At 42.9% G+C, this 26,662-nt stretch overlaps 1 protein-coding gene across 12 annotated transcripts; it reads left to right on the plus strand.

The window, feature by feature from the left end:
- The first annotated feature begins 657 nt into the window (after window positions 1-657).
- Window positions 658-20,769, plus strand: CDV3 (CDV3 homolog). 12 transcript variants are annotated; one of them, XR_009261779.1, is made up of 7 exons: window positions 3,296-3,946; window positions 4,734-4,810; window positions 13,908-14,053; window positions 16,840-16,999; window positions 18,381-18,430; window positions 18,834-18,929; window positions 20,465-20,769. XR_009261779.1 is itself a non-coding variant. In XM_058729926.1 (6 exons), the coding sequence occupies exons 1-6, from the start codon at window positions 3,707-3,709 to the stop codon at window positions 18,564-18,566; spliced, it is 681 nt and encodes a 226-aa protein (XP_058585909.1). In that variant the 5' UTR covers window positions 3,296-3,706; the 3' UTR covers window positions 18,567-20,769. The 12 variants fall into 12 exon arrangements, 9 of the variants coding, with proteins under 9 accessions (XP_058585915.1, XP_058585907.1, XP_058585909.1 ...); XM_058729926.1 differs by having other exon boundaries at window positions 18,559-20,769; XM_058729925.1 differs by having other exon boundaries at window positions 18,834-20,769.
- Window positions 20,770-26,662: the final 5,893 nt, after the last annotated feature.

The raw sequence follows: 26,662 nt of genomic DNA on the forward strand, positions 1-26,662 counted from the left end.
CAAGAAGGCATCAAATACCATACCAAACAAAAGGTCTCTGGACCTTTAAAGGTCAGGAACCAGGCTGCCTGCAGAAGTCAGCAAGGCTCCCCAGGGAAAGTAACCTGAAAACGTTTGCTCCCCAACTGGAAAAGGTTGGTGGAACAGCTCAGGCAGTAGCACAGTCTGCCTCACAGATGTGAGAGAGGAAGCCACAAATGAAAAGAAGCCACAAATGAAAAGTTGTTCCCTATTTCCTGGCAAGCTCTTTGGTCAGCATGAGCCGCATTCCTTTGAGCTGAGCATGTGTGGAATTTCCAGTCTAGGTAGCAGAATGGAACTTGGAACAAATAGCTCAGCAAAAAAGAACCCGGGGACAATGGGACCAGACCCAGCTGCCCTTTGCCAACTCTTGAGCTCATAGAATATTGGCTCAGTGGGCCTTGTTGAGGGAGATAAATGATGTCTTTTGGGCTGTACCACTTCAGAGAACTCAGAGAGACATTTCCATGTTCAGACAGCACTAAAATCCTTAGAAGATATGCTAAATATCTAGGAATGGTCTGAGTCCTCACCATGTTCAACTTTCCATCTAGCAAGGACAAATTAAGGTCTGTTTTGCTTTACAGATGGGGAAGGTCTAAATACTGGAAGGTAGAGGAGAAGAAACCTTCATCAAGAGAAAGCTGGAGGATACTTCAAGGTGAGGACAGGTGATGATGAGGGGGTGATGGCAGGATTCAGGGCCCTATGTGATCAATCTGGAGGAAGGAGTCAGGGGAAGTTTAAGAGCAACTGGTGGGAATATATGCTGTCAGTTTCAGGGCAGAGGATTCAAATAGGAAGGGATCAGCTTCTTGGAGGAGACAGTAACTGCAGACAATAACACAAACACAAAGATACTGGTCTCTCTACTGGCCTGACCTGAATTTCTTACATATGATCATGTTCTAGGAGCATGTCATGAATCACACTGAAAAATGTAGTGGGGATTTCTGCTGTGTCAACCCTCAACTGAGGTTCCTTCTCTGCATTTTCCCAAGGCATTAATTCCTTCAAGACACTGATATATTGATGGAGACCTAAGAAAGGAGAGACTGAACTCCAGTTACTCATATCTCGATCTTCTTGATTATAATGGAGTTGAAGGCAGGAATGACGAATTATTCAACCTAGAATAAGCTACGTAACCTTAAATATAGCTAAATAGGTGCTTCATAGATGAGGGGAAAAAGAACGAAAGGAAGGAAGGGAAGAAGGGAAAGGGAAAAAAATGTTACAAAGATGTTAAGGGAGATGGAGTGGGAGCAATACTTAACTTGGCCTGCATCACAGGAAGATAGGTAGTGTCACAGAAGGAAGTTACCTAGGGCCCATCTTGAGGGTGGGGCAGTTAATGTTTGGGGAATAATGTGTAAGCTTGCTGTTGCTCAAGGCTAGGTACCTGATTTACTTTGTTGACATATTTTGGACTTAGTTCTTTTAATAAGTAGTGGAAGTGGGGGAGGGAGGGAAGACACCTTTAAATGGCGAAACTATAAAGGAAAAGACAAAGACGCAGCTCCATTTACTGGCTGTGCTGTATCTACCCCATGAAGCTACTAACATAGTCTGAGTCATTTCCTCAGTGGCTGTTCGCTCCTCTGTCCTTAGAAGGAGGAAGTGGAAAGTCTAATACATTACGGTACCTTTTTCTTTTTCTAAATTTTTTTTAAAAGTTTATTTATTTTGAGAGAGTGAGAGTGGGGGAGGGGGTGTGAGAGAGACAGAGAGAGACAGAGACAGAGAGAGAATCTTAAGCAGGCTCCACAGAAGAATCCAACGCAGGGCTCGATCTCATGACCATGAGATCATGACCTGAGCCAAAATCAAAAGTGGGTGGCTCCACCAACTGAGCCATCCAGGCACCCCTAGGCCACCTTTTTCATATGAAAGGATTCCTGGAACACCTGGGTAGCTCAGTAAGTTAAGCCTTGGACTTTTGATTTCAGCCCAGGTCATGATCTCTGGGATCAAGTCCCACAACAGGCTCTGAGCTGAGCTTGGAGCCTGTTTAAAATTCTCTCTCTCCCCGGGTGCCTGGGTGTCTCCATCCAACTTTGGCTCAGGTCATGATCTCACAGTTTGTGAGTTTGAGCCCCGCATTGGGCTCTGTGCAGCCTGCTTCAGATTCTGTGTCTCCCTCTCTCTGTTCCTCCTCCACTCACACTCTCTCTCTCAAAAATAAAGATTTTTAAAAATTAAAAAAAAAAAAGATTCTCTCCCTCTCTCTGCCCATCCCCTGCTCACATTCTCTCCCTCTCTCTGAATAAACTTTAAAAAAAAGAAAAAAAGGATTCCTTTCATTCTCAAGGCCCACAAAGTACTTAACGTAAGACCAGGTTTGACATGGGTGTTTTATCCGCACCCTATGACACATCATTCTCCTCCTTTTATCAGATATAAAAGCTAAGGATAAATTGCAGCCATCATCTAGACTCAAGTCAGGGCAGGGGGCACTATTTAAATGTATTAAAAAGTCACATATTTCGCATCCAATGCGTGTTAATGCTGGGAAGGGAACAGGTCCTCTTTTCCCATATAGCTAATACCCCCATTTCACAAATCAGAAGTTTGAGGATCATATTTCCTTAGCTCGATCTTGATGGACGTATCTAGCAGTGGATGGAGTCCAGACAAAAGTCAATCCGTGTCTATCTGCCTATTGGCTTATTAAAGATCTTTTCTTACAGAACCTAAACGTCAAGCCCACTATTTTCCTAATAATTATCTCATCACATGAAAATTAAAACTCGTCAGACCAGAAAGAGTGGAAGTATAAAGTAAAGCGGTGGGAGAGGTACCATCTCTCCCAACACTAGTTTAACACAGTACATTTCCGTTTCGCTAAAAGTTCAAGCCACAAGGCCACAGTTCATTAAAGGCGAGCAGACACGCGTGCACCCTACGCATGCGCTCAGCTGGGACCCACCCGCCCCTTTCACCGGACCTCTTCAGCCAAGTCACCAATTAGCCCTCTAAATGCCCGCCCTCAAGGCTAAACCCTCGGCCAATCGGAAGAAAGGAGCCATCAGGCACATCACTTATGTAGCATACACCCTTCTCTCCCCTTCCCAAGGCCCCGCCCCGTCTGAGGCAGGGATTGTCGCCTAAATGCTTCGTTCTGGCACCTGATTGGCTCCTTTCCCAGCTCCGCCTCTGTCTCCTCCCACAGCCCTCCCCACCGCAGACCGACAGCGGCGGGCAGAGCTAAGTACGCAGGCGCGGGCACTGCCTCTCTTTTCTAGTGGCCCGCCCTCCCTCCTCCCCCTCCCTCCCCTCCCCACCCCTTCTCCCTTCCTCTCCCGGCCTGCGCGCGCGTGTCTTCCTCCTGCACGCGCCGCCGCAAGCCAGGCACTCTCGCCGGAGCCTCTGGCCCGCGCGTTCCTTTTCCCCTCCGGCTGCGGGGCCGACGGGATCCTGCACCGCCGTCGCGGCAGCAGCTGCAGCCCCGGCAGCCTCGAGCGGCGGGAGCAGCGCGCGATCCCCCCAGGTGGACCGTACCACCGCCCGCCAGCTCGTGGGGGGAACCGCCCGCCCTGCCACACACGCCTCGGCGACCCCGCCAGGCTGAGGCGTCGCCGCGCCCGGGAGCGTGAGCGCAGAGCCGGCCTCGACCCCGAGCTCGGAGTCCCGCGGGCCGCGCCCGCCGCTGGCCCCACCCATCCGGGCCGTGGAGGCTGCGGCCATGGCCGAGACGGAGGAGCGAAGCCTAGATAACTTCTTCGCCAAGAGGGACAAGAAGAAGAAGAAGGAGCGGAGCAGCCGGGCGGCGAACGCCGCGGGAGCGGCGGGCGGCGCCGGCGGGAGCAGCGGAGCCGCGGGTGCGGCGAGCGGCGGGGCGGGAGCGGGGGCCCGGCCGGGCGACGGCGGGACCGCAGGCGCGGGGGCCGCGGGCCCCGGGGCCGCCACCAAGGCCGTGACTAAGGTGAGGGGCCGGGATGAGGGGCCGGTCCGCGCGCTTGCGCCCATGTGCCCGCCCCCGCCGGCCGCCCGCCCGCCCGGGGAAGCGTCCGGGAGGGGCGGCCGGAGGGCGGACGGGCGCGGGGGCTGGCCATGTGACGGGGGCTTCCCACGCCAGGCCGGCTCCCCTCTTCCCGCGGGACACTCCCCTCGCCCCCAGCCCGCTCTCGCCCCTCCACCTTGTGTCGCTGGCTGGGACCGAGACCCGGACAGCGGCACCCTCGAGGAGAAATGGGTCTGGGGCCGAAGTGCCTGGCCCAGAGCAGCATTTATCGGGTGACGTCTACTCTGAGACTCTTGAGTAATTTGGTGTTCCGACTTTAGCCCAGTAGTCTGAGCTGAATTTTCTAACAATCGCATTTGTGGCAGCTCGAACTGGCAGGGCTTGGCCTCTAAGCCTGTAACAGAGTAAGTCTCATGACTACATTGAGGTAGACATTTAGTTGTGGGGTTACTATTGACTTTTTCGTTCCACTTTTCCTGGTTGCTTTTAAAGTAACCGCTCTCTTGAAGGAACTGGTGGAGGTAAAAGAAATTTGACTGCTTGGGCACGTTTGTCCTCCAGCCTAGTTTGCCCTCCAGTCCTCCCTCCCTCCGATCCCTCTGGCCTCGGGATCAAGTAAGGGCTTTGGCCAGAAAATGAGTCTATACTTTAGGTTCCAGATATTTGATCCCCTTTTCATAGTCTGATATTTGCCTTTGTTGTATTTTAACAAATAGATTTGCTTGATCCAATGGTGTGTGTTTTACAGGATGAAGATGAGTGGAAAGAATTTGAACAAAAAGAGGTTGATTACAGCGGCCTCAGAGTTCAGGCGATGCAAATAAGGTATGGTCTGCTTACAACTGTGTTTAGATAACCCTTAGGATAGGTGTTGTATGTTTGGTTTTTCTCTAGCCCCAAAGCAGCTAGACACAGTGACCTCATGCTTTAGATACGCTTATTAGGGCTGTAAGGATTGTGTCTTCCTCTCTCTGATGGCGGTCCTTTCTATATGCTGATCAAATCAGCTGCCAGCTCCAAAATCCTGTGAGAGCTTGCCTACTTATTTGAGACAGCTAAAATGAAATGGATTTTGTGGCCTTTAAAATTTTTACTTTTAATATTGGTGGCTTGAACGGCGTGGTTTTCACATCCTGTCCAATAAGCAAGTTCATATATATTTTTGTAGGTGAAGCCTACTTAGAAATACGGATTTTAGGTGTTCACACAATGAAACCAGCCTGTGTAATCAACAGCAAGTTCAAGAAACTAAACATTGCTGCTACAGAAGAAACCTAAGTGCTTTGAGTCACTGCCTTCATTCCCAAGAATAACCGCTATCCTAACACTGTAGATCAATTTTCCTGAGGATTTTATAGGAATGGCATTGGATAGTCCAAGCATGTTAAACTTTTTAAAGTTTAAGAAAACAGGACTTTTTTAAAAATTGGGTTGGTTGCCTTAAAGTATTTGAAATTAACATATTAAGTCCAATCTATGGTATTTTGTTTTAGATTCATGTAAATAAATGTCATATTTTAATGGGCTCATAAGGTAGAAAAAACAAGTGAATATATGGTTCCACCATTTTGAGATAAAAACTCTTTAATCTCAGTTTAAAGAAATAAATGAGATCCTAATGAACTGCCTTCAGTTTAAAGTTTGCAATTTGTAGACACCAGTGACCACATGGCACACTGACGGAAGTAATTTTCCTTAACCAGAATACAGCCTTTTGACTTCTCTAAATGGTGACATTTACGGCTTTGAGTAACTGACTCAAAAACCAGGAGTAATATTTTTGACATTTGTTGCATTCCTTCCATAGCCAGGCATTATGTCCTAGGTTCTTTCACATTGTTTCATGAGCTTAACCAAAGTGAAACCTGACTGATAATGGGAGACTTTTTAGGAAATGAGGTTTTTCCACTCTTGAAGTTCTTTTGTAGTAATGTTACGTAGACATGATTAGACTACGGTTTTATTCCCAGCCACTTCTTGAATTTGTGTGTTAGATGTCTTTGAAGAGGTGTGGTTTAGAAAATATCCCTGTTTCGGGCACCTGGGTGGCTCCATTGGTTAAGCAACTAACTAACTCTTGATTTCGGCTCAGGTCATGATCTCAGGGTTGGTTTGTGAGATTGAGCCCCTTCGAGAACCCTGCTTGGGATTCTCTCTCTGTTTCTCTGCCACTCCCCATGTGTGCGCTCCCTCACGCTCTCTAAAAAAACTTTGTTTTTTTTAAGAAGAGAGAATATCCCTGTTTTCCCCAGGGCTTGCCCTGTAAAAATGAAGAGGAGGTATTGTGAAGTTCTTAATCACTGGGGGGTTGTAGAACTGCCTGTGTATGTGGTTCCTGTTTGGCTGTAGAATAAGGCTCTAGGTCTGCCTTGCCTGACCACAGGCCCTTGACTGCACGTTCTGTAGATTTGAATGGACAGGAAGGATGACAGTAAGTGAACTTACTGAGCAAGAGTAGCGCTTTCTGAGGGAGAAAGGTTTCAAATTCACTGAATGCAAGAAACTGATTTTGTTTTATTATGGAGGATATTACCTGTTTTTCTGTCGTTGACTCTAAATTCCATACCCATATTCAGAGTTATTTTTGGCTACTCCAGAGGTGATGAAATAGTTCTTAAGTCATTTCTTTCACCTTTGCTAGGGGCACAGGTAAATCTCAGCTAGGCTAGTATGAGTGTTTAAGTTCTGCTTGACCTGAAGCAGGCCAGCTTTTATGTTGTTTTTTCATTATTCTTAGCATGTAGTCATTTCTCCTAAGTGGTCCTCCACAGGTTTTCCCCTAACCTTCTAACATTGAAAAACCTACCTTCAGGAAGCTGTTTTTGTGGATCCTCCTGTCATTGTGGAATCTAGAGTCTATATTTCCATTCCCTTCATAAACCATTCAATAAAGAGGAATCTAACAGCCTTCAGGAAAAACTTGAGTGTGAGAAGTCCTGTCATCTGAGGCTTAATAATAATGACTAATATTTTCACTTTATATATTGAAAAACCTTGTAAACTTTGTATTAAATGTTCTTGACACTTAAACTCAATTGGGTTGGGGTCCCCAGGGAAAGACAGTTTGGTTCATAGGAATGGAAGTAGGTTACTCAGTTAAGTGGGGTGGAGATGATAATGTCTCGAAAACATGGGCTTTGGAGATAGACAAACTCAGGTTTGCATTTTAGCCTGCCGCTTATGTGTGACCTTGGGCAAGCTGGTTGGTTGTTGAATGTTGGTTGTGATCTACAAAATTGAGACATGCTAGGATTGTTGTGAGGATTTTTGAGCAGGGTATTTGTAAAATACCCACTTGGTGACATTAATCATCTCTGTTCAGTAGGTAAATTAGGATGATTCAGTGTTGAGAATTTCTGTTATTTAACCATGAGGTACCTGGTTTATAATACCAAGATTTGAGGGAAAGGGTAGTGGAGATGCATAAGATTTTCATGTCTGATAGACTTTGGTGAGTCAGTTCACAGTGGACTTAATAGGAGAAAATTACATGTTCGGGTTGGCATTAGTATAACCATACAAACAAAAATCCCTCTCTCAAGAGCCTTAAACACTGCTATCGACTTCCAGTTATTGTCTTCTATAGCTTGGTCTTACTTTTTAGGCAGAAACCCTTAGAAGGGGGCAGAGAAATGAGATCTCTTTTCTCTGAGAAGTTGGGGTGGGTGGTTCTTTATGCCTTTAATCTGTTACCTTTTTCTGTCTGAGAGGCAGCCTTGCCATCTCAGAATGAGATAAGGGAATATGAAACTTTGGAAATTGACATAAAGTATCTTGAGGGGGCACCTGGGTGGCGCAGTCAGTTAAGCATCTGACTTTCAGCTCAGGTCATGATCTCACAGTTTGTGATTTTGAGCCCTGCGTCGGGCTGTGTGATGACAGCTTGGAGCCTGCTTTGGATTGTGTCTCCCTCTTCTCCAACCCTGCTTGTGCTGTGTCTCTCAAAAATGAATAAACGTTAAAAAAAATTTTTTTTTAGGTAACTTGAAATTTTCAGACTTACAAATTTTTTCATCTAGCTTTTTGCTTTGAAACATTAGAAACCTCAGAAAAGTTGCAAGAATAGTAAAATAAGTGCCCATTTATTTTTTGCTTAGATCTGCTGATCATTTTTGCCTTACTTGCTTTATCTTCAGTCCGCTGCAGGTATGGCATATCACCTTAAAGTTCTTGACACTACTCCTCAGGTAGGTTAGCCTTCATGGACCTTTATTGAAGATAAGTGTGCATTTGAGAGAGGAAATTTTTGAGGGGCACCTGGCTGGCTCAGTTGGTGGAGCATACGACTCTTGATCTCATAAGTTCAAGCCCCACGTTGGGTATCAAGACTACTTAAGATCTTTTTTAAAAAGAAGTTTTCAGTAGCAACAAACATATCATACTAACATCCTGTCTCACATTTACCAACTAGCTCAAGATTTAATTACCAAGAGTATTATAAGAGCTTGGGGCGCCTGGGTGGCTCAGTCGGTTGAGCATCCGACTTCGGCTCAGGTTATGATCTCACAGTCTGTGAGTTTGAGCCCCACGTCGGGCTCTGTACTGACTGCTCAGAGCCTGGAGCCTGCTTTGGCTTCTGTGTCTCCCTCTCTCTCTGCCCCTCCCCCACTCATGCTCTGTCTCTCTCTCTCAAAAATAAACAAACATTAAAAAAATTTTTTAAAGTATTGTAAGAGCTTGTGTCAAATTTTGTGTCTAAGTTAATAGATGTATTCAAGGTCATCGTTTGTAGACAAGTTCTTTGGAGGGGTGCCATTGGGATGGTGATTAAAAAAGGGACCTAATACTGGAGCTTAGATTGTTGGTTGATGGTAGGACCTGTGGCCTCGCCTCTCTTTAAAATGGATTTTTAGGAGAGAGAAGGATTTCATTTAATATTTGAAGTAAATGTTGAGCATTTGTCATCTTTAAATAAAGAATTGAGTTCTTGGAGCCCAGTGGGTGTTTTTAGGAACCTTCTTAAGAGATGTAGACCTTTAAACCCATTAAGTAGAGCTGATTAAGTTGTTCTTTCAAGAAATCATTCCTGCATCCAAGCTGGATTCAATTGTAGCAAATACTAGTGTGACTGAAGTGTGCCAGACATCAGGGTTGTAGAAATAAGTCCTGCTCAGCAGCACTTTCAACAATAGCCAAATTATGGAAAGAGCCTAAATAACCAACAACTGATGAATGGATAAAGAAGTTGTGGTTTATATATATAAAATGGAATACTACTTGGCAATGAGAAAGAATGAAGTATGGCCTTTTGTAGCAACATGGATGGAACTGGAGAGTGTTATGCTAAGTGAAATAAGTCATACAGAGAAAGACAGATAACCATATGTTTTCATTCTTATGTGGATCCTGAGAAACTTGACAGAAGACCATGGGGGAGGGGAGAGGGGAGAGTTAGAGAGGGAGGGAGGCAAACCATAAGAGACTTTTAAAGACTGAGAATAAACAGGGCTGCTGGAGGGTGGGGGGGGGGGGGGCGGGAAGTGGGTGATGGGCATTGAGGAGGGCACCTGTTGGGATGAGCACTGGGTGTTGCATGGAAACCAAATTGACAATAAATTTCATATTTAAAAAAACAATAATACAAAAGAAATAAGTCCTGCTCTACTAAACACCAGTAGATCATTTCAGTGATGTGCAGAGTGCTGTGGAACACAGGAGAGAGACCCTTGGTCTGCCGTGAAGAGGTTGAGAAAGTCTTTGGAGGAGGTGCAGTGCCATTAGGCTGCCGGCATAGCTCATCGGGCATGTCCGTCTTCATTTTGCTGTTGTCTAACAGTGGTTCGATAATAGGGTCAAACCAGTGGAGGTACCTACCATTCTCATAGAAGCACAGCTACTAAAATCCTAGCATTGGGATGCATAAATTCTCATGTAATGTCCCTTCAGATAAAGAGGTAAGAATGTTCCATTTTTATTAATAAACTGCTGCAGGATGTATAATCCTGATCAACCTTCCTGAAAGTGAATTTCTCAACATAGAGAAAATTTCTGTGTCATATATTAGAGCTCTAAAGAGGATAAAATGAAAGAGGCAACATGAAAGAATATGGGCTCTGGAGACCCAGGGATTGGCTCCCCTACTTTGTAGCTCTGGGGGAGGGACTTAATGTCCAAGTGTCAGTTTCCTCCCGTGTCAGTGAGCCTCCTGCCTGCTTTGGTGGTATTGAGAGGTTTAACTTTGCAAAGTGGTAGGACACTTCCCGGCCTCTTAGATGCTCTGTAAATACTCCCTTTGCTAGCATCATCATTCCGCCTTACGACCAACAGTGCCTTATGGACTTTTGCATATTTAAGACTGTATACTTTAAGTTGTGATAATATACTTACAAGTAGCAGAGTAGTGTTTGGAAATGTGAATTTTAGCTGATAAGAAGCTATGTATATTTTATTTGGGTCAAACACAATTTTAGCCTATTGACTTCTGTGGGAATAATTCTTTGCAACATTTGTCTTACTACAGTATTTAGAGATTTGACATTTCCTGGAGTGTGTAAATACAGAAAAGTAATCAGATATTTAAATCATTTCTACCCTGCCCTTAGTACTATGGCATTTTGGCAAAGCTGTTAGCATCTCTGGGCCTTAGTTCCCTCTGTTGGATGAAGGGTCCTGACTAGACAGTTTCCAGTGTTTCATTTAACTAATACTTCAGAATGTTAAGAAACCAAAATATTAAGTTGTCTTGTGTTTATTATTACAGATATACAATTCTTTGAATTAAATCACTCTTATTTCTTAGGAATAGTTTATAATTTAACGGCATTTTTAGATTAGTGATTCAGTTCTTCACTTGTCTCTGAGAGTGAACAGGTAATAAACACTAGATAGTAAAGGAACCTTCTTTTACAGTGGACCCTCAGGATTCTATCAGACCAAATTGGGGGTTTTATTTAATGTTTTGTTGTGAATTACAAAAACTATACATTAAGGACATTTGAAAAGTATAACAGCATAAAGAAATGTGTTGGAATTATCCATAATCCATTCAGCTTAGGGATTTTCAGTGTTAGAATTTTTTGGTTTTTAGTTAATTGTTTACTACAAGCTGATAATTCTGGGGTTTAGATGTATTAATCACCAAATATTAAAGCAGTTTAAAGAAAAGTCTGTCTTAAGAGTCCGGTATATGTATTTGAAAAATAGTGGTTCAGCACATTTTGTTGAGTTAACTGTTTCAAAATGTAGATGACCAACTGAAATGAAAGCTAACATACCTTGGGGTATATATGACAATACAAGTGCCATGAATGTTCTTAAATCTTTGTGGGGATCTTCTTGTCTAGCCTGGATTGGGATGCTGCGACATTACTAACAAGTCTGATGTAACTAGGTATATAACACGTATGTTTTTACTCATGAACCAATATTAAAGTGTAACTGCCTTGCTGTGGGTTCAGAAGTGAATTTTAAAAAATGGGGGGTGGTGGACAGTACTAATGATTGGATACCACTGTTAGACTCCTAGATAAATTAGGACCTTACTGTCCTTACCTGGTCATTCATTCCACATATAAACTTTAGAAAACAAGGTTATAGTGTTTGGTTTCTATTTTTAAAAATCCATTTAAGGGGTGCCTGGGTGGCTCGGTTGGTTAAGTCTCCAGCTCTTGATTTTGGCTCAAGTCATCATCTCATGTCAGCCCCATTATCAGGCTCTGCACTGACAGTGTGGACCCTGCTTGGGATTCTGTCTCCGCCCCTCCCGCGCACGCTTGTGCGTGCACGCACTCTCTCTTTCTCTCTCTCCCTCTCTCAATAAATAAATAAGCTTAAATCCATTTAAAAAGAACATTTAAAAAAAAAAATGTTCATGTTGTGGATTTTAGAAATTTTGAGTTTTGTTCCATCTTAGTTGTTTCTTAATAAGGCGGTGGCATCTGTGCTGCTTGTTTGAAAGCTCAAATGAATATTAAAAAGCAGGTAATAGTAAACACTTAACTGCTTAGTATATGCCAGGCACTGTTCTCAGTGCTTTGTGTCTGTTAACTCACTTAATCTTACTGTTCTCCCCATTTTACATTTGTGGAAACTGAGGCATACAAAAGTTAAGTGCTATACTCAGTCTCCTGACTAGTAAGTGGCAGAACCAGGCAGTCTGGCTTTAGAATCTGCTCATAACTACGTGCTGCATGAACAAAAATAAAATCACAATTTCTAGTACCCAGCTACTTCTTTAAACATTAAAAAAAAAAAAAAAAAAAAATTATTCAGGGGTCCCTGGGTGGCTCAGTCAGTTTGGCATCTAACCCTTGATTTCAGCTCAGATCATGGTCTCAGGGTTTATGAGATGGAGTCCCACATCAGGCTCCAAGCTGACAGTGCTGGGCCTGCTTGGGATTCTTTCCCTTTTTCTCTGCCCCTCTGCTGCACACACACTCTCTCAAAATAAAAAATAAAAAATAAATAAATTTAAAGTAATTTTTAAAATACCTTCCTATTTAATATTAGGTATATAGATTTTGTTTTAGTAAGTCCTTGGTTTAATTGACATTGAATTGAATATTACTGTCATGTTAGTATAGGCCTAACATTTTAAACAGCAGCACTAGATTCTATTATATATTAACAAAAAGGAAAACTGAAAGGTGGCTTGGCCATATTCTCTGTTCTTTTTTCCTCTTGAACTATAGTCTCAAGTAAAATTGTGCTACAGGTGGAGATTGAAGATGCGTCTGTTCCCCTCACCCCTTCCTGATTGCCACCCTAGACCTCTAACTTTGGTGGACATTGTCTTTGAAATTATTTGTGTGTGTGTCTTTAAAGGAGACCATTAGTTATTCAAGAAGGTTGTCTTATAGCCAGGACTTCCCTTGAAATGGAAGGAAAGCACACTTAGATGTCCTTTTGCAGAAGCCAAGAGAGGCCATGATGATCCCAAGGTCACATGGTAGGGTATACATTGTTACAGCCATGATCACTGATTAGATATCAAAGGGAGACATGTCTTAAACGTGGAAGGCCAGGGACAGCTTTAGGCAACATCCTGTTTTTTCAATAGGAGAGAAGAGGGAGGTTGATAGGCTGAAGTTCTAGGAAAAACCACCATTGTCATAGAACGTGATTCATGGAAGGGTTGGTAGTCTGCCAGAGGTGGCATCAGCAAGGACAAATAGCTGCAGAAAGGAAGTTAGATTTGACAGTTAACTCACTGATTTCTGACTCCAGCCAATAAAGAATAAAGAAATAAGAAATTGGCATTAAAACCACTGCAGACAGTCTTAGGATGATGTGTTACCATGATGTATGTGTCACATTTATAATCACTAGTAAAGCCGAAGACTGAGTTTTTGTATTCTCTTCTTTTTTAAACAGGTGACATATCTGGTGATCGGGACCAGTTCTAGATATATTCCCTGTGTCACACAGTAGAGACTGGCACTAAAAAGTCTGTAGCAGTGATGTAAATACTGAACGCAGATTTGTTTTCTCTATTGGAATGTGAATTCTAATTTTGAGAGTTTTTTGTGATATGCACTAAACAATTAGCCAATGACACACAACTTCCAAAAATCATTTCATCCCTGAAAATAATGCTTACCATCAGTGCTAAACAAATGGGGGATTGGGGCTCTGAAGAGGTTAAGCGACTTTTCCAGGGTCACACAGATATCAGCATTGATAGAACTAAGGGTTTGGATTGACACTTTTCCTGGCGGTTTTATGATTGAATTTCCTGGGGCACCTGGGTGGCTCAGTCGGTTGAGCGACTGACTTCGGCTCAGGTCACGATCTCACGGTTTGTGAGTTCGAGCCCCACGTTGGGCTCTGTGCTGACCGCTCAGAGCCTGGAGCCTGCTTTGGCTTCTGTGTCTCCCTCTCTCTCTGCCCCTCCCCCACTCATGCTCTGTGTCTCTCTGTCTCAGAAATAAAACATTTAAAAAAAAAATTTATAATTGAATTTCCTCATTTGCTTTTCCAATAGTGAAAAGGAAGAAGAAGATAATGAAAAAAGAGAAGATCCAGGTGATAATTGGGAAGAAGGTGGAGGTGGTGGTGGCGGTGTCGAAAAATCTTCCGGCCCCTGGAATAAAACCGCTCCGGTACAGGCACCTCCTGCTGCAGTAATTGGTAATCTTAATGTTTTATTTTCATGAAGACATCTAGGTATGGTTTTACATATGGTTAGCTTTCAACTGAATGAATGCTGTGGTAGAATAAGAGGGGTTCCTTTCTGTTCTTGGGGGAGAGGTTTGTATATGTCTGTTTAAAGATTTTTACATCCTTAGGAAAGGAATTTGGAAGTTAAGATATGTGCTTTTCTGTAGGCTTCTTACATTTATATGTAAACTAACTTGCCAAATTTAAATATTTAAGTCATTTGTTTTACTTTTTGACAGTTGGCTAATGGATGATTGAGTACCTGTGTTTCCACCTGTGTTTCTTTTTTTTCTCCCCATTTTACTGTCTTGAAGCATGAATTCTCACACGGGCAGATTGTATCACTCGTTTTTTATACAGAATAATACAAAGAATAACAAATCTTACTGCCCAGAGATCACAGATAACTACTGTGTGTCAACATTTTTGCATCCTTTTTAGTACTTTGCTGTGTTACGTTTTTCCATTCAACTTTGTGTTTATTTTTGAGGGCATGTGAGGGAGGGGCAGAAAGGAGGGGGAGGGGAGGGACAGTTTCCAAAGCAGGTTCTGTGCTAACAGCAGAGCTCTTAACATGTTTTACTGCATCTGTCACTGATCCCTGATGACCTCAGCATTGCCAAACTCCGTTTCCCAGTCTCTGTCCTCATTCGATGTTCCCCATCCTCAACATTTGCTGTAGCTCATCACCCCTTTGAAACACACTCTTCTGTTGACTTCCAGGACACCACGGTCTCCTTGCTTCCTCAATGGTTGGCTCTCAGACTCCCTGGCTGGGGTCTCTTCTTCCTCCCTGCCTCTAAGTGATACTCATCCCCAGCGCTCAGCCCTTGCCACTCTCTTCTCTGTGGCCTTACTCCCCTGGCAATCTCCACATGCCAGCGACTCCAGAATTCACATCCACTCAGATCTCCCCTGACCTCCAAACACGTAGATCTTAACCACGTACCCAGCACCTCAGTATTCACATATCCAAAACTGAACCCTTCACATAGAGTTGACCCCGAAACAACATTATATGAATTACTGCAGTAACCTGTTAAGTGGTCGGCCTGCTTCCCTACGTACACTGTTCCCAGTGCAGCCAGTGGCCAGTGTAGTGATCATTTCAAATGTGACCTGAAAGTGTCTCAGATGTTGACAAGCCTCCAGTGGTGTCCCCTCTAATCAGAATAGAAGCTGAAGTTCTCAGAATTGCAGCACCTTAGATGCCTGTCTTGGGATCTCTTTTTCTGATTTTGTCTTTTAGTCAGGTCCTTGCTCACTTTGCTCCTTGGACATACCAGGCACATTGCTGCTGCAGGCCCTTGTGCATATGTTTTCAGCCTGAATTCTCTCCTTTATATTGGGAGTCTCTAAGTAAGCTTTTTCTGTAAAGGGCCAGATAGTAGGTAATTTAGGTTTTGAGGGCCATACAGAAGACTATTTTAATTACTCAGTTCTGCTATTACAGCACAAAAGCAGCCGTAGACCATACATACACCCATTGAGTGTAGCTGTGTTCCAGCAAAACGTTTATAAGATCAGTGTCAGACCTGATTTGGCTTGTTTACCAACTCAATATGTTGGCCTCCTTCTTTCAGGCCTTGTTCACTTTCCACTCGTCACTGAGTCCCTACCCATCATGTTCCCTGGACAGACCCTTCCCCCACCTTAATTTTTGGTATGGCACCAATTTTTACATATTTGATTTCCTTACTCTGGGATAACACTGTCCAATAGTACTTTTTGCAGTGATGGAATAGCGCTGTTCACTATAGTAGCCACTAGCCATATGCGGCTATTGAGTCCTTAAAATGCGACTGATACAACCAAGGAACTGAATTTTTAAGTCTTTCATTTTAAATAGCTGCATGTGGCTAGTTGCCAGAATATACAGTTCGCGAAGGCCGGTCCTTAACATTTGTATGCCCACTACGAACAGTACCTGACACATAGCAGGTGCTTAGTAACTAATGAATGCATGTTGTATTATGGCTTTCCCACGCTTAATTAAAAGCCGTATGAGACAATAACCCTTTATGCATTATGCATTATGTTGCAGCTAATAAATGATGTAGGCTTTTCTTTGAAAGGAAGTTTTTGATAAATCGAACAACATGTAAAATACTGAATCCATGTTGAGAATGGGGAGAAAAATGATAACATAGCAAAAAGCCAGAAGGCTCTGTCCCCAAAATGTTAGCCATCATGGAAGACTTTGGGCTGTTCAGCGGTTTAGTTTTTTCCTGCTTTTCCTGTGTTTTATAAAACAAGATCCATTGATGATATGACAGTGAAATTAAGGGTATCGAGTATATTTTTTTACTAGTCTTTTAGAATTAAAAATATATACGCAAGCATTTTAGTAAGTAAATTCTTTATACTGGCATCTTAACCCATCAACCAGGTAAAGAGGTGATTATCCACAATGCCGATATATATACTGAGGGCTGACATGGTCATACTCTGAAAGGCAGTCCCTCCTGGGCCTGCCTCCCAGGTCCAGCAGATTTCTTTTCCACTTCCAGTAAGTTGAATTCTAGAAAGAAGTCATTTACATAGGTAATTAAAATTGTACATGGGAGAAAAATTAGACTACCCTAGAAAAATAAGAGTATTTTCGCTTTCAGACTCTCAGGTAACTTTCTGTTTTCCAGAGACTGTCATATAGGTATTGTTTTTTTCTGTAATTATCAAATGATTGGGAATGTGAGAATAGCTTATTAAAATGCCAGGCGTTTGAATGGTTTCTCTAAACTGTTATGAAATGTCAGTTACAGAAACCCCAGAACCAGCGATGACTAGCGGTGTGTATAGGCCCCCTGGAGCCAGGTTAACCACAACAAGGAAAACACCGCAAGGCCCACCAGAAATCTACAGTGACACACAGTTCCCGTCCCTGCAGTCCACTGCCAAGCATGTAGAAAGCCGGAAGTAAGTACTCCAGCTCTCGCCTTTTTATCTTGGCGTGCTCTGTCCCTTGGCCAGGGAGTGGGATGTAGGAGATGGGAGAACCCACCTGGGCTGGGGGAGGAGGGTCGTTCTCTTGTAGGTAAAGCCCAGGCCACAGCTGACAGGCAGCTGAGAATTAGGGTAGGACTTACCTGCCTTAGGGCTGGAAAGGGGGAGGGCTGGAGGGGGCTGTGGGGAAAGAGCGCCAAGAGACCAGGTCTCTTTATCCTTGGTTTATATGTTGTTCTGTAACTATGACAAGTCATGCCTAGTTTAGAATTCTTTCTAACATGGAAACTAGAAATGTAAGAGCGGTATTTTTATTGTATTCCCAGTTGATGTGAATAGATGAAAGATGTTGGCATTTATAAATCTAATATTAAAATAATCTTATTTCAGCAGGTACTTAAAATGAATGCTACCTGGAGTTAAATGACCACATTTGGCACATCCACATCTTTTTTAGGGACATGAATTTTTTAAAGTAAATAAAACGGGAAGAAATGTAAAAGACATTAGATGGAAATACTGTTGGCGGGGGGGGGAGGTAGCTTTTTTAAAGTAAATCCAAGCCTTTTTTGCCTCTGAGAGCCTAATTTAAGCCTCCACTTTATCTGACCCACTCCCATAAGGAAGAAGTGAGGAGAAATCATTGAATGATGAGTAGAACTTTACTTGAATAAGAAAACCATTGCCCTTATGCATAAAGAAAGAGAGGTATTATTTATTGTTTGCTAAAAATAAAAGTGACTCTTAGAAGGAATCACCGTGTCATTAGATAGGCTTTTGACTTTCCAGTTGTCTTCAAGTTGGTCCCAAAATAGATTTGCCACCACAGAAAACAACACCATAGAGCCTCAGTACTCATGTTTTCTGTTCCTTTGAAGCCTAGAAAATGATTTGATGATGATTTTATGTGCAACTTTCCCCTGTCAAAAGCAGAGCATTCCTAAGTCAGAATGGCGTAAAGCAGAGAGGATCCCTCACTTTCTGAAAGTTTGCACTACACTTCACTTTTACAGGAAGACCTATGTTAGTGCGCGTTTTCGCTACCTGAAAGAAATCTGGAGAGATGTTCACTGTTACGGGAAAAGGCTATTGCCATCCTAATGTACGTCTTCTGTAAAAGCAAGTGGTGCAACAGGAACTTTCAGGAAGCAGTGTAGGAAGGGAAACCTGTACCAGTTTCCCTTCCTATTCCTCCCTCAGGATACTTCTAAGGGGTGACTTGTTTTTTGTTTTTTGGGGGGTTTTTTTGTTTTGTTTTTTGTTTTGATTGGTTGGTTTTTTTAATTTGAGGAAGAATTTACACAACAACCCAGTGAAAAAGAAATATTTACTGATTACATTTCTTTTCCCTTAGGGATAAAGAAATGGAGAAGAGCTTTGAAGTAGTAAGACACAAAACTAGAGGTAGGGATGAGGTTTCAAAAAACCAGGCCCTTAAACTTCAGCTAGACAACCAGTATGCTGTGCTTGAAAATCAGAAAAGCAGCCACACACAGTACAATTAAGGAATGGTCTTTGCTAACCCTTCTAAGGTAACTAGACCACAGCTAACCACCAGGAACAGCCATTCATCATCTGATCTCTGCTGGACCCACGACCGATGCAGACCACTCGATATAAGTGACCGTCCCTATTGCACTATGGAAGCATAAGTGTCACACTGCTCTTTGTGTTGTATTGGATGTAGGGGGATTCTCATTGTTCTATAAATGCGTGAACTAGATTCAGCAGTGTTCTTTCATTATTACTCTGCAAGTACAAAAACAAACTGCAGCCAGTGGTCATTTCAAAATCTTTTTATGTTCAGATACTGAGCCTTCGTAAGGGCTGACTACCTCAGGTTTGCTGCACTCGTCGCGGACTTCTTGTGGATCACAACTTCTGGACACGAAGGTTACAGCTAGTAAGTGTCGGTGTGAAGCTTGAAACCAGCTCTCCTGGATTCCTATCAAATCCTGCAGAAAGTCAGCCATCTCGGTTCTGATCTGCTGTAAAAGATGAAGATTTAAGTGACCTTAATTAACCTGTCCTGTGCCCCACCCTTAAGGAATACTCTGTAGTGGGCTGTGTTAGACTTCCTGGAACGTGCCGCTCTCAAAAGAACTCCTGTGTTCAGATAATCTGTGTAGTAGGGCTGTGATTTTATAATTTAAACTTTGAGTTGTATCCTGGGGTAACCATAAGTTAAATTCAACCAAACTTGGGTCCACCCAGTGGGAAAGGGGGTGGGGGGGAGTGATCTTTCTTCTTTTAGTGATTTCTTATTATTTGGGTAGTGCTTTTTCTGTGTTCCACATTAAGGCCTTTTTTTTTTTTTTTTTTTTTTTTTTTTTTTTTTTTTTGGAATAAGTTCTTTGACAGAGCATATTGCTTGGTTGAATAAGTAACCTGAAATATGCGTTAGGATTGTGAAACGTCTCGTGAAATTTGCCAATCCCTAGAGTGGAACCAAATAGCCTTTGATGTAAAGGGCAGTGGATGCAGGGGGCTCTCCTTCAGGTGCTGCTAAAGCCTCCTCTGATCAGGTCTAAACTGTACAGTAAACTACAGTGGAAAGAGTAAGGGCTCTGCTCAGGCCACGTGATTCACTGACCTGTCCTTATAAATCCAGAGCAACGTGAGCAGAACCTTCACCTAAAACCCACTTGGGTTTTCACGGATCTTGCGTGATCTTTGACAAGATTTCCAGATACACTTGTGCCCAAATTGTTAAGGTATTGGACCTTCCATAGATGCAATGACTGTGCCAGCTTAGCTCTGTTCTTTTGGTATGTCTGTGTTCGTTTGAAGAGTCAGGGGCGAGAGGGACAGGTGATGTAGCACTTCTGTTTTTAATAATTACAGCTTAAACTATCCAGTAATTTTTAGTCCTTAAAGGGACTTCAGGAAGCTACCCAGGATTACTGAGAAGTCTTTCCATCTAATGAGATAGTCTGGTAATTTACTAGTTTTGTATCTGGTTCAATAGAAATACTTCAAAGTGGTATGTGACTGCTTGATGCAGAGTCTGGGTTTCTCTATAATAAATCCCTTTGCCAAATGCAGGAGTTGCAGACTTGCTACTGGCAAGAGTGAAGCAAACGAGCGAGTAGAGCGAGTAGAACTATTCCTGTGTGGGGGCATCTCCTATGGGAGTTTAGTCTGATGAAAGTGTCAGTGCAGGAATCAGCTCCTGGGAGTTGACAGTATCTCCTGACAGGACCTGCCCACCACACCTGGGCCCTAACGGCGTTGTTGGAGGCGGCAGGCAGGATGCCTGGCCTCTGGTGTATTGGGACGAGTAGCTGAGCCAGCCAAGGAGAGGTTGGATGATTAAGCAAGAAACAAGGGATTCTTGGTTAAACTGAAGACTTCGTTTGGGAACCAAAAATCTTAACAAATAGTCTCTTGGACCTTGAGCCACATATTTCCCCTGAAAAGTATGCATTTTTTTTCCAGCAAAATTTTGTTGGGGGTTACGTTATTGAGGAATGAACTGAGATGAATATGCGCAACTTTTATTTAATGGCATACTACGCTAGAAATCTGAAGACCTGCGGGAGATATAAAGTTCCAACTCTTGTTATAACTTTTTAAAAGATTGTGAAATTATAAAAATGCACATGAATCAAGTTTTAATATACTGTATGATGGGTGGGTGAGGCTGTCCATTGTACCATTTCTTTCTTTGAATTCTCAGGCATGGTTTGGCAGTGCAAGAACTCTGTAACATTAACAAATTCAATAAAAGGTAAATATATGGATTCTGGAGTCTGATAGTCTTTATTCCTTTTCCCCCACCTCCCTCATAATTTTTATTCTTAATCTTTAACCTAGTCTCTGTTTTTGAAAATGGCGAATTGATGTCATGCCTCCATTGCTGTGGGAGGATGATAATCTCATCTCGGGTAAAACTCCCATTTGATAAATGTTTGCAGAGTACTCTGAATGTTAAAAAGACATCTGGAATGGAAGCGGTGGATACTCTTCACCAAAGTTAAAGCGTTGAAATGTACTTTTTTTGTTACTATATTACATTTTGTTGTCCCAAACCATGGCAACAGAATCTACAATCTTTACTGTGTGGAATAAAGATCTGGGGCCTTACCCCTTGAAGCTTACAGATTTCTCAAATGAGCCATTTTAAATTTCGGGATTTAGTCTGCATTATAGTCCCCAAATTTCTAAGCTAGAGAGTGTATTTCAAGTCCCTTTTGGTAATGGAGTTTAAATGTTTAGTGGTAACAATTGCTATTTGGTCATTCTGGCTCCTCGATTGAGTGTTTTGACAGCCCTATTTAAAATAATGTACGAGACACGTGGGTGGCTCAGTCTGATGAGCATCAGGCTTTTGATTTCAGCTCAGGTCATGATCCCAGGGTTGGGGCCAGTGTGGAGCCTGCTTGGGCTTCCCTCTCCCTCTGCTCTCTCTTTGAAAACAAACTTTTTTTTTTAAATGTTTATTTTGGAGAGAGGAGGGGCAGAGAGAGAGAGAGAGAGAGGGAGACAGAATCAGAAGCAGGCTCCAGGCTCCGAGCTGTCAGCACAGCTAGATGCAGGGCTCGAACTCACGAATCGTGAGCTCGTGAAAGTGCTTTTAAAAAATAACGTACAGGGTCGCCTGGGTGGCGCAGTCGGTTAAGCGTCCGACTTCAGCCAGGTCACGATCTCACGGTCCGTGGGTTCGAGCCCCGTGTCAGGCTCTGGGCTGATGGCTCAGAGCCTGGAGCCTGCTTCCAATTCTGTGTCTCCCTCTCTCTCTGCCCCTCCCCCATTCATGCTCTGTCTCTGTCTCAAAAATAAATAAACATTAAAAAAAAAATTTAAAAAAAAAAAACGTACAAAACACCATCCCTGCTTTCAGTAACTCCATAGTGTTTTGTGGGGTTTTTTTTCCTGAGTCGCCTTTTCAAAGTGTACACTTAGTAGTTTTTAGTGCATTCTCAAAAGTTGTGCAACCATCGCCACTATGAATTCTGGAACATACTCCTCCATCTCCCCAAAAAATTCCATACCCATTAGCAATCCTTTACCATTTCCCCAAGATCCCTGCCTTAGGCAACAAGTATTCTGTCTCTAGATTTCTCTCTCTGGACATTTCCTCTAAACAGCGCTATCCGACATGTAGTCTTGACTGGCTTCTTTAACTTAGTGGGTTCTGAGGTTTGTCCCTGTTGCAGTGTGCATCTTGCTTCATTCCTGTTTATTGCCAAACAGTTGGGTACATCACATTCGTTTATTTCGTCAGTTGAACATTTAGGTTATTTCCACTTCATTCTTACCAATAATGCTGCTATGAGCTTTCGTGTACAGGTTGGATCAACATGTTTTCTATTCTTGGGTATTTATCTGGGGTGGAATTGCTGGGTCATAGAACTTTTTGAGTAACTACCAAATTTGCAAAGTGGCTGCACCATGTTACATTCCCACTAGCCATATCGGAGGATTCAAATTTCTCCACATCTTCATAACTATAGATAGTTAACCTGACTTTTTAATTCTAGTTATCCTAGTTGGTGTGAACTGATATCTTGTAGTTTTGATTTATCTGCATTTCTGTAATGACCAATGATGCTAAACATCTGTGTGCTTATTGGCCATTTGTATATTGAGAAATATCTATTCAAATCCTTTGCTAATTTTTTGAATTCACTTTTATTATTGAGCCATAAGAGTTCTTTATATATTCTGGATACTTACCCCTCATTATCATAATTTGCAAATATTTTTCTCCCATCTTAGTGTCTTCTGAAGCACAAGTTTTGTTTTTGTTTTTGTTTTTGTTAAGATTTACTTATTTAAGTAATATCTACACCCAATGTGGGGCTTGAACTCACGACCCCAAGATCAAGGTCGCATGCTTTTCCAACTGACCCAGCTAGAGGATTGGAAGCGGGCTCTGCACTGACAGCAGAAAGTACAATGGGGGGCTCAAATCTACAAACTGTGAGATCACAACCTGAGCCGAAGTCAGACGCTTAAATGCCCGAAGCCACCCAGATGGCCCCAGCACAAAAATTTTTAATTTTGATGAAGCCCAATGTATCTTTTTCAGTTGTTTGTGCCTTGGGTGTGTCTCAGAATTGACCTAACCAAGATCACAAAGATTTATGCTTATTCTAAGCTTTACAGTTTTAGCTCTTTAATTTAGATTTTTGATCCATTTTGAGTTAATTTTTGAGTATGGTGTGAGGAACGAGTCCAACTTCATTCTTTTACGTGTAGATACCCAGTTATCCAGCATCATTTGTTGAAGACTTTTCCACTATTTGGCACCCTAAATATTTTACTTGTTTATCTGCCTCTACTAGAATGTGAAACTGGTTTGCAGTAGAAACGTAGGAAGGGATGTCGAGTTGGGGAGTGTGGGACAGGAATTGGGAAGAAAAGCCAGGCTGAGTCTGCTGACGAAGCACAGAGGTCAGAATCTGTACAGGCATTCCTCCATGTTACAGGTTCCCATTCCTGTGCACCACAATAAAGCAAATATTGCAATGAAGTGAGTCAAATGAATTTTTTGGTTTCCCAGTGTGTATAAAAGTTATGTTTACACTGTAGTCTAATAAGTGTACAATAGCGTTATTCTAAAAAAACAATTTACATAATTAAAAATATCTTGCTGCTGGGGCATCTGGGTGGCTCAGTCAGTTGAGTGTCTGACTCTTGATTTTGGCTCAGGTTCATGAGATCAAGCCCCATGTCAGCCTGGACACTGACAGTGTGGAGCCTGCCTGGGATTCTTTCTCTCTCTCTCTCTGCCCCTCCCCTACTTATTCTCTCTCTCTCTCTCTCTCTCTCTCTCTCTCTCTCTCTCTTTCAAAATAAACCCTAAAAAATATAAAAATCTCTTATTGCTATCAAATGCTAACCATCATAACTTTCTCAGCAAGTTGTAATCTTGCTGGTGGAGGATCATGCCTCTCAGTGGCTGCGGACTGACTAGGGTAGTGGTTGCTGAAAGTGAGGTTGACTGGGGCAATTTCTTAAAAAGTGAAGTTTGTCACATCGACTGACTCTTCCTTTCATAAATGATTTCTGTAACCATGTGATACTGTTTGATGGTATTTTACCCACAGCAGAACTTTTTTCAAAAGTGCAGTCAATCCGGGCGCCTGGGTGGCTCAGTCGGTTAAGCGTCCGACTTGGGCTCAGGTCTCTCAGTCAGTGAGTTTGAGCCCCGCGTCGGGCTCTGTGCTGACAGCGCAGAGCCTGGAGCCTGCTTTGGATTCTGTGTTTCCCCCTCTTTCTGCCCCCTCCACCACTTGCACTCTGTCTCCCTCTCTCTCTCTCTCTCTCAAAAATAAACATGAAAAAAAAATTTTTTAAGTGGAGTCTGTCCCCTCAAACCCTGCCGCTGTTTTATCAACTAAGTTTCTGTGATTTTCCAAATCCTTTGTTTTCATTTCACCAGTCTTCCCGGCATCACCAGGAATAGATTCCGTCTCAAGAAAACACTTTCTTTGCTCATCCATAAGAAGCAAGTCCTCATCCGTTCAAGTTTTATCCTGAGTGCAGCACGTCAGTCCCATCTTCAGGCTCCACTTCCAGTTCTCTCGCTGTTTGCACCCCATCAGCAGTTCCCTCCTCCACTGAAGTCTTGAACCCCTCAACGTCATCCATGAGGGCTGGAACCAACCTCCAAACTCCTCGTTAATACTTAAGTTTTGACCTCTTCCCATGAATCATGAAATGTTCTTGATGGCATCTTGGATGGTGAATCCTGCCAGAAGGTTTTCAGTCTACTTTTCTCAGATCCGTCAGAGGAATCTGTGGCAACTAGAGCTTTACTAAATGTATTTCTTAAATAATAAGACTTGGAAGTCAAAAGTATTCCTTGATCCGTGGGCTGCAGAATGAATGTTAGCAGGCATGCAAACATGACTTTTGTCAATCTCCATCAGAGCCCTTGGATGACCAGGTGCCTTGCCAATGAGCAATAATACTTTGCCTTCTCTGAGCAGTAGGTGTCAACAGTAACCTTAAAATATTCAGTAAACTGTGTTGTGAACAGATGTGCTATCATCCAGGCTTTGTTGTTCCATTTACAGAGCACAGGCAGAAGATTTAGCATAATTCTTCAGGATCCTAGGATTTTTGGAATGGTGAATGAGTGCTGGCTTCAACTTAAAGTCACCAGCTGCACTGGTCCCTAACCGACTCTGCCTGTCTTTTGGAGCTCTGAAGCCAGGCATTGACTTCTGTCTATAAAGTCCTAGATTGCCTCGTCTTCCAACATAAAGCTGTTTTGCCTACATTCAAAATCTGTTGCTTAGTGCAGCCACCTTCATTCACGGTCTCAGCCATACCTTCTGGGTTACTGGCTGCAGCTGCTCCATGGGCACCTGCTGCTTCACCTTGTTATGGAGACGGCCGCTTCCTTAAACCTCATGAACCAACCAACGTCTGCTAGTTTCAGACTTTTTTCTTCTGCAGCTTCCTCACCTCTTAGCCCTCATAGAACTAAAGAGCGTCAGGGCCTTGCTCTGGACTAGGCTTTGGGTTAAGGGAATGTTGTGACTGGTTTGATCGCTCCAGATCCTGCAAACCTTCTTTGTATCGGCAATTAGACTGGTTTTTTGTTTGTTTGGTTGGGTTTTTTTTGCTTTCTTATCACTTGTATGTTGTTTACTGTAGTAGCACTTTTAATTTCCTTCAAGAACTTCTCCTTTGCATTCACTACTTGGCTACCTGGCACAAGAGGTCTCCTTCTGGCCTCCCTAGGCTTTTGACATGTCTTCCTCCCTAAGCTTAATCATTTCTAGCTTTTGATTTTTTTTTTTTTTTTAATTTTAGAAAGTGAGACCACAAATGGGGGAAAGGGGCAAGAGGAGAGAGAGAGAGAATCCCACGCAGGCTTCATGCTCAGCACAGAGCCTAACGTCGGCTTGATCCCACAACCCTGGGATCATGAGCTGAGCCGAAATGGAATCAGATGTTCAACCAACCGAAGCACCCAGGCGCCCCTCGAGCTTTTGATTTAAAATGAGAGACATGTGACTCTTCCTTTCACATGAACACATATGGTTCTACTTTTTTTTATTAAAAAAAATTTTTTTTAAGCTTATTTATTTTGAGAAAGACAGAGACAGTGTGAGTAGGGGAGGGGCAGAGAGACAGGGAGAGAGAGATTGAATCCCAAGCAGTTTCCGCACTGCCAGTGCAGAGCCTGACACAGGGCTCGAACCCACAAAACTGCAAGATCATGACCTGAGCCGAAACCGAGAGTCAGATGCTTCACTCACTGACCCATCCACACACCCCCACATATGATTCGTAATTGCCCTAATTTCAATATTGTTGTGTCTCAGGGAATAGGGAGGCCCGAGGAGGAGAGAGACAGGGAGATGGCCAGTCAGTGGAACAGCAAGAACACACACACCTTTGCCGATTAAGCTCAGTGTCACATAGACACAGTTTGTGATGCCCCAAAACAAGTATAGTGACCTCAACTGACTACAGATCATCGTAACATATACAACAATGAAAAAGCTTGAAATATTTCAAAGAATTACTAAAATGCGGCATGGAAACACGAAGTGAGCAAATGCTGTTGGAGAACTGGCGCCAAAAGACTTGCTCGATGCAGGGCAGCCACAAACCTGCAGTTTGTAAAAAAACACAGAATCTGCAAAGGGCAATAAAGCAGCATGCATAACA

The sequence above is a fragment of the Neofelis nebulosa genome, chromosome 5, assembly GCF_028018385.1.
Source record: "Neofelis nebulosa isolate mNeoNeb1 chromosome 5, mNeoNeb1.pri, whole genome shotgun sequence".
NCBI classification, from domain to species: Eukaryota; Metazoa; Chordata; class Mammalia; order Carnivora; family Felidae; genus Neofelis; species Neofelis nebulosa.